The sequence below is a fragment of the Symsagittifera roscoffensis genome, unplaced genomic scaffold, assembly GCF_963678635.1.
Source record: "Symsagittifera roscoffensis unplaced genomic scaffold, txSymRosc1.1 SCAFFOLD_549, whole genome shotgun sequence".
NCBI classification, from domain to species: domain Eukaryota; kingdom Metazoa; phylum Xenacoelomorpha; order Acoela; family Convolutidae; genus Symsagittifera; species Symsagittifera roscoffensis.
This window is the reverse complement of record NW_026970884.1, coordinates 8,515-16,589: the sequence shown is the minus strand read 5'-3', so window position 1 is coordinate 16,589 and position 8,075 is coordinate 8,515. Positions and strand designations below refer to the sequence as shown.

General features: G+C 37.0%; 1 protein-coding gene across 1 annotated transcript; it reads right to left on the bottom strand.

The window, feature by feature from the left end:
* Positions 1–5,795: 5,795 nt before the first annotated feature.
* LOC134856022 (aminomethyltransferase, mitochondrial-like) lies at positions 5,796–7,609 on the bottom strand. Its single transcript, XM_063872395.1, has 2 exons — positions 6,390–7,609; positions 5,796–6,074 (listed from the first exon to the last, which is right to left on the bottom strand). The coding sequence occupies exons 1-2, from the start codon at positions 7,483–7,485 to the stop codon at positions 5,899–5,901; spliced, it is 1,272 nt and encodes a 423-aa protein (XP_063728465.1). The 5' UTR covers positions 7,486–7,609; the 3' UTR covers positions 5,796–5,898.
* Between the last annotated feature and the right edge of the window lie 466 nt (positions 7,610–8,075).

Below are 8,075 nucleotides of genomic sequence, written 5' to 3'. Positions count from 1 at the left end.
GGCAATCCTCGCAAGGTGCATCTTTCTCCGGTTCCTGGCCCTGGACGTTTTATTCGCAAGATCCAAGGCTTGGGCGCGGGCAACTGCTTGCGCTAGGCAGATGTAGGTATTGAAGGTCCACGTCAAATAGCCCGTCTATGAACTGTTCTCGGTTCATATCGTCTCGAGCTTGAGCTCCCACATTTCCATTAGCAACATCTCCAAGTGATCGGATTCGCCGAGAGAATTCGCTCAAGCCCTCCTTGTCTCCTTGCATCAGACTTTTGAACTCCGCCCTAGCCGCTGCTTGAGCTTGGAAGGGCATCATACGCTGGTCTAGTTCGGCCAGCATCCGTGCAAGTGTTGGCGCTGGGAAACCGTCTTCCTCCTCTCTGAAGTGGGCTGGCATGCTGGTAAATTCATTCAGAGCCCATCCTGTCAGACACGTAGGCAACACCATCCGAGCCTGTTCATCTTCCCATCTGTTAGCATCCGCAACCCAGACGAAATGCTTCCTCCAGTCGGCCCAGTTTTGATAGCTACTGGAGGGAAACCAATCGGGGCGAATGGTGCCAAAGCCAAAGACTCCTTGCAGCCTGTCCAAAGCATTCGCTGCCGCCACAGCAGCCTCTGCCAATGCAGCTCTATCGTTGTCGTTCATCGTCGTGTTTGCTCACGGGATGGTTGTTCGTTCGTTTGCAACTTCGGTCTAGGACAAAGCCCACCCAGGAGCACCAATGTCGTCTTTAGGATTTCCACACACGATCTTGCGAAGCTATCCCTTTTACCGTGCTAAAGCAGGGGGCACTAAGGCTCGGTATTAACGACAATCCCGAAAGGGTTATTTTAGTGGTGAGTTGTCATCTACTCTATTCTATTGCTCCCCCCTGGTCAGTGATGCTCTTGCTCGCTATATCTCGCTTGAAGTCGCGTATAACGAATTCCTTTCTCTCAAATGAATTCAATATATATATAAGTCTGAATGAATACAAAGGGCCTACTAGTTCGGCCAGCGTATAATTTAATAATATACAACAGAATGGTTTGCGATCTGTACACGCTTAACAATTTTTTCTCTGCGTACTCGGTCAGTACACGTGTCGACTAAGCTCTCTGACTTGTGCTAGCTTCTGCTCTAACTAATATTCCACAAGGCACTTCGACTTGCGTTCTTACTTCACTCGCTGTGAAACAATTAACTGATGAGTTCAGATAGCGACCACAACTGGGACCTACTGAATCTTACGCTCGTTAACTCGTTCTGCTTAAAATCCGCTCTCTAACCTCCACTTCTTATCTCTATTTGTGCTCCGTGTTTGTTAAAGTCACGCCACTTCATATCGGTGCTGTCATCCCCTTAAGCACAACCGCTCCCTATGGTTTTCGCTTTTACCTACTCCCCCTGTCAAAGCTGACGGGTCCCAAGTCCGGGGTTTTTATCGACTTGTTCACGTTTCGTAAATACATCCCCCTGCGGTTGGCATCGTAAATCGGGTAAGTAACCGAAGTCGTATGATTCTTATCAGTTAAATCCCCCCTTTGCTACTTACTTAAATACCAACTGACTTCGGTGTCAAATCTTGACCCAAGCAACAAAGTCATACGATCCCAATAAACTAGTCATAACCCGATTTTGAACCAAATTTACTAATATTTTCCCTATCATGTTAGGATAAAATGCACGGTCGGTAAGTCGAAAATTTGCTAGAGTTACCGATTCTACAGCTAAAAAGAAAACTGTTTTAAGGAAGTATGAGCAGTTGGGAATACGAGGGAAGTGGCACACTCACGACGAGAAAGACTACATAGAGAAGAGTGACTTCTCGGGTCTGGAGGGGAAACTGGAACGTCTCTCTCTGCCAGAAGACACTCACCTCCTTCTGCTGGTGATCAAAGACCCCAAGGTAGGTATTATTTTGTATAGCCCGTTTTAAAAAAATTATTATGATCTCTAGAGTATTTTTTATTAGGTCAAGTATTTTTGGTTATGGAATCAAGTTAAGAATAAGCAAGCATTTTATCTGAAACAAAACTCTGATTTCATTAAAAATATAAATATTAAGGTTTTAATGGTTATTTGATTATGTAAACATTATGTCAGAGAGTAATTAATATCCAAAAATTTACCATTTTGTGATGACTGTGTGAAATTTTTCCGCCAAATAATAGTTATTTTTAGATTTACTGTCCTTTTCCATTGGCGCAAGAACAACCCCAGTACACATTTGAAGATCTAAGAAGAGATAGTCAGCTGAGAATACAAACTAACATTTTATAGATGATATTTTGTGGCTAGTAAATTCAGCATCTGGCAAGAAGAAAAATGTGGAGAATTCGATATTAATGATCAACAGACAAAATTTCTCTAAGGAAAGTTTGCACCACACTAAGCAAACGATTTCTTCGCAACATTGGAGCGTTGTGAACATTGTTTCAAAAATTGACAAAGATTTATGAACAAAAATTGATATAAATTGTTGAAGGTTGAAGAAAAACTGACCAGTCGATCAAGTGGTTCAAATGTTTCAAGTGTATCATTATTTTTTAACCAATCGTAACATTTTTTTTAGTTAATCCAAGTGGCATACTTTTGGTGTACGAACGATTGCTTATGAGTGAAAAAGACATTAGCTTTAACTTTCATCAAAAAAGACTTTAGTACTTACCTGGCTATATAAGCTCAACTTTTGAATTTAGTTTGATGCATTTCAGCAAAGTTAATTAGCCCTCCAACCTACGATCTTCAAAATTCGCGGTGAAATTTCAAAAACATATCTATAAACGTAGTTTGTTTTTGTTCCGACTTTCAAATAAAGCGGAATTTTTATGTTTGGGGTAGTTTTTAAGGGTAGATGAACGTAGAGAAGACTCTTATATAGGTCGTGATGACTTGTTTTTCAAGAAAAATCTTAAAAATTGTTCACGTTCAAACTTGATTTTCCGCGGTTTGTCGTTTGATTTTTTTAAGTTCAATTTATTTCCTCTGTTTAAAGGAATGCAAACTCCACTATCAAACAGCACGTGTAAAAGTACAAAAAACGTGGTCGACTTCTAACTTCAAAGTGTATTTTAATTTTTAGAATTCCCAGCCGTATAAACAGGTTATATTACGTTTTCTCAAATTGAGTTTGTTTTATCCAAAAAAGCGTCAATCAATAACTTTTCGTGAAATTCAAAGTGCTTGAAAATAATATATTTCTTACTTTGAAACTTGAAAGATTTAGAACTTTCGAAAAACAAGTCAGTTTCCTTGTGTTCATTTTTTCAGTCTTTTTGCGACGTTTTAACTTGGCATTTTCGACTGAAACGCCATCAAAAAAATATTGCTGTTTGGAGTTCAAACGAAAAAAACAATTCGCATATGATTTTTTGACAAAATTATTAGCTTTTTTTTGCCACCTGTGGATAACTAACGCGCAATATATTGCGTTCTTATAAAAAAAGTCTTAAAATGAGTTCAAATATTTCTTTTGGTCGTATTATTAGGATATGAGATATGGTGATGATTATTCCTTCGTAATTTACATAGCGTACGATGAGATAAAACGCAGAAAAGAAAAAAAATCCCTTTTTGTTCTCGATTATTTCATCATTTTTTCAAGTAAAAATGTTTTTATCCTTAAAATGCAGTCAAAACATTCAAGGTTTTGCCATGATAAACGAACAGTCTTGCCTGTTTTTTCCAATTTTGAAGACAGCGACGGAAAAATGGTTTTTCTTCGGAACAATGTCATTTTTTTTGAAATGATTATTTCTGAACAAAATTTCTTATGTCATCAGACAATCAGTAATGAGCTCTAATTAAAAAAAAAACATTTTTTATTTATGAGTATTTGTTGAAATATGTGGGGGTTTGAAAAGTGGCAGTTGGCTAATATGGGACTACCAACGCGCAAGAAATTTCGGATTATCAACGGGAAAGCCGTTGTTTATTTAGTCTACCCATAAATTGTATCAAAAAAAATTGAAGCAAAATATTTTGAGTTTTCTGTTAGACGCTCAGATGATTTTTACGTTGTACTTGGCTCAGTGAGTGGGGGATTGTTTCAAAAACCACAAAATCAGTTCTTCATTTTCTTTAATTTTAATCATTTTTCTAAGAGTAATGAACGTAGTGAGTACTCTTATATAGGTATTGCTGATTTTTTTTGATTTTTTTCCGAAAAACGTCTTAAAATTTGTTCACGCTCAATTTTGATTTTTCGCGGACTGACTTGTGACTTATTTTCAAATTCAGTGTATTTCTATCGTTAAAAATTGTTAAAAGGGAGGCAAACTTCACTATCGAACAGCAAAAGTGTAAAGGTCACGAAAAATTGATTGACTTCTTATTTCGCAAACGGAAATTAACTATCAGATTTTCCAGCGAAATAAAAATTTTGCCTATTGATCCAGTTTTCTCAAACTTTGTTTATGTCAACAAAAAAGGTCCATGATAAATTGTTCTACAAATTCAAAGAGTTTTAAGGCCATCTACTTTTTTCTTCAAAATTCAAAAGTTGAAATTTGTTTCTCACTTTCAGCATAAAATGTTTGATGAATTAAATTCAAATTATAATTTGAAATAATAAAAAATGCAAACCCAAAAGTGCAAGTACAAGTCCAAAATAGAGCTGGACTTTTATTTTCGAAAGTAAAATATCATTTTTAAAAAGCGTTAGTTTTCTTGAAAAACAGTTGCGATGAAATTTTTTTTCTAAAAATAGGCAGCTGCTCTATTTTGAAGCGTTTTTAATGAAGCTCAAAAATTTAAACAAAACTGCCACTATCTGAGCAAAGTCACGAATAACCCGACGTCTTTTTAGGGGTGTAGCTACTTGCAGTGAAGTGATTACTGCGCCAGATTTTTTCATTGCTCACAATAGATAGAAAGAAGTATATCGCGTGTTTATTCGCCCAATTCCGCTCATATGGCTTTTTTCAAACCCCCGTACCCTGACAAAAATTGCAGCCGAAGCCTTTTTTATTTTGTCCTCAAGGCACATTAATAGCTTTTTCATAAAAAATTGCCAGTTTTTAATTTTTGTCTGATGAAAAAAGTATTGCGGACACTAATGGCCCGTCACTTTTTTAAAATGCAAACGAATTGATCAATTGATTCAAACCCTTATTGTTCAGAGTGCCCAGAATTGTGTCTAGAGCAGATTTTGAAATACGGATACAATTAAAAACATTCTTGACTTCCTTTCATATCTTTCTGCACCGGTGTTTTGTTTCTAGAGTGATTTAATTTGCTTGTAGTTACTTCATGGCGTGTGCAATATTAATTTTGATTTTCTGCTGCTACTTGGATTCGGAGACGAATATTTTTAACTCCACGGTGTCGAGAAAAATCATTCTGATGTTTTTTCATCTTCGGTTTCAGATTCTGGGCAAGTTATTTGACTAAAAAATAGGAGGATGAACAAAATTTGAACCTTTGATCAGAAAAAGTAGAAAAAAATGAAGAGAATTTTTGGAAAACGCGAACCAATTTTTTGAAATTACACATCATTGACGAATGAATTAAAAAAAATTGTGTTCAAGTTATTAAAATATTTGATATTATGAGCGAAGAGCTAAAAAAAATTGCAATAATTGAGAATGAAGAGTCAAACTTCTCAATACTGAAAGCTTTTTCGATTTGTTTGGTCAATTTTCGAATTCACTATAATTTTGATATGAATAATTGCAAAAATTGGATCGTATAAAATTTTTTACTTTGAACCTCAAAATACAGGGACCCTGATAAGTTCAATCTTATCTATCTTGACAACGCGATCTAATTTTGCGTTTCAAATACCAGAAAAAAAAAACAAAAAAAAAAGAAAAACATCATAGTTTAAATCATTTAATAAAAGTATATCACACGAGCTTGGTTTAAATTGTTTAAAATTCAGATTGCAAATATATGTTCATTGAAAGAATAACTAAGTTAAGTTACAAGAAATAGTAGTTGGTTTTGACAAATGGCATCTTTGTCACAATTGCAGGGTACTCTTTCTCTCGCACTTTCACATGTAGTTCGGTTCCTATTTTGGAGAACTCTGTTTTCACATAGGCCATTGCTATGTTCTCTTTCAAGCTTGGCGAAGGACACCCACTAGTCACGTGGCCTATGAAAAAACCATTGCTTCACGAGTACTGAAATTTTGCAAGCAACAATTGTTTTGCCGGGAGTAAATGCAGTGCTTTTTTAATGTTCGTGACCCATCTGCAGACTAAAAGCTGTAAGTTAGTAGATATTGTAATATGAAAAAAAATTAATCGGCCTCCGCATAATTCTGAAAGTCAGTGGAAGGTGGATAGCTAAAACTTCCCTTTTAGACTGGAAAAATTATTAGCTTGGTAGCTCTGTTGAAAAAATCGGAGCTTGATTTAGCTGTTTTTTTGCCAAGAATAAAAAATGTTCTATTAATATAAGCTTGTACCTATATTCTCGCCCTCAATTCGCACCTCAGCTCCCTGTCTGGCGGGTGCACCCTCTACCTTCAAGCCGACTCTCTTCTGGCGCAGAAACGATCCATCTGTTATCTGTGTCATCACCACGTCACTTCCAGGGAAATCGCGCCTCTTCCGCCGCTGCTTCCCGACTAGCCACAAAAGTCCCGCTTCGTTCGGAGTTGTCGTCTCGTCAATGTCGTTTCCGTATAAACACAAACCCGCTTCAAGTCGCAAACTATCTCGTGCCGCTAGTCCAGCCATTCGACACTCTTCGTCTCGGCTAGTCAACATGTCTGCCAACTGAACCACATTTTCATCACTAACTTGAATTTCAACCCCATCCTCACCTGTGTAACCACATCTAGTTATCCGAAGGTCCTTCAAGCCTCCAATATCGCATAACGAAGTTGTCATGAAGGGCATTTTAGAAAGGTCAATATTAACCAAAGGCTGCAGAAGTTCCATCATTTTCGGTCCCTGGACGGCTAAAAGAGACTTTGGAATGACATCAACAGAAACATCTTTTCCATCATTTTTGAATTTCTCTTCCTGAAGTTTTAGAAGCGCCAGGTCTTTTTCGGCGCAACCGGCGTTGGAAACCACGTACAATTCTTCATTCGTTATCTTGTTCACAATCAAGTCGTCGATAATCGTTCCTCTCTCAGTCGTGAAAACTGTCAAACTTCCTGAATTGTCCTGCAACGATTTGATGTCGCAAACTGTTAAACTCTCCATGAATGATACGGCGTCTTTGCCACTGACACTTGTCTGCAGCATATGCGACACGTCAAAAATGACAACATTGCTCCGACAAAATAGATGTGACGCTACGACCCCGTCTTTGTACTGAATTGGCATCGAGTATCCTCCAAAAGGGACCATTTTAGCTCCATGTGATACATGAAAGTCATAAAGAGCTGTCTTTTTTGGCGCAAGATCACTAGTTTTTGTCGATAAAAATCTAGATATACTTTGGAAGCTAGGATTGTTTTTAAGAGTGAAACATTTCGATTGATAACTTGGTAAAATGAGAGAACGAGCAAAGTTTGATGAACTGCTTTGAGCGACCGCTTTCAGAATCATGTTTGGAGAATGAATCGACTTGAAGGCGTGTAAGAGTTGAAATGAAATTCAGAGCTAACTTCAGCTCGCGATTGAGCAAGTAATTCACGTGCGTTTCATTATTAGCCTTCAAGTTTCATGTATAAACCCTTTTGTAACAATAATAGTAAAATAACGATCGCTCAGATTTGACAGTCATAATATGATAATGGCGATAATAAATATCAGATAAAGGTAATTTTTTTTTCCATTTTAGACAGCAAATGTTTTCAGAAAGTTGTTTTTTTTTTTTGCTATCATAAGATTTTGTTTAAAACAGGAGCTTTTTGACAGTTTTTTTTTCTAAGTTTTATGTCGACTTTTTTTTAGCTCAGCCAATACGAAATTTTATTTCTACCGATGCCCTAAATTACTAAATGTTGTCAACAATTTCTGCACAGCAGCAGGGGAGGGTCTAGATTTTTCTAAAGAGGGGAGGGGGCAGATTTTTTAGGTCGATCAAATTAATTTTCCGAGCACTCGTAGAACACTATAAAGAACAAACAACCTATTTTTACCAAAAAAAATTTGCATCACAGGCAAATTTTTGAAGAAACAGGTCATAAAGCCAT

What these genes read in the sequence shown, in the direction of transcription:
- LOC134856022 (XM_063872395.1), bottom strand. Translation starts at nt 7,485, where the DNA reads ATGATTCTGAAAGCGGTCGCTCAAAGCAGTTCATCAAACTTTGCTCGT. An exon ending in AATTGAGGGCGAGAATATAG is followed by an intron (nt 6,075 to 6,389) that starts GTACAAGCTTAT and finishes GTTTTTTCATAG; the next exon opens with GCCACGTGACTAGTGGGTGT.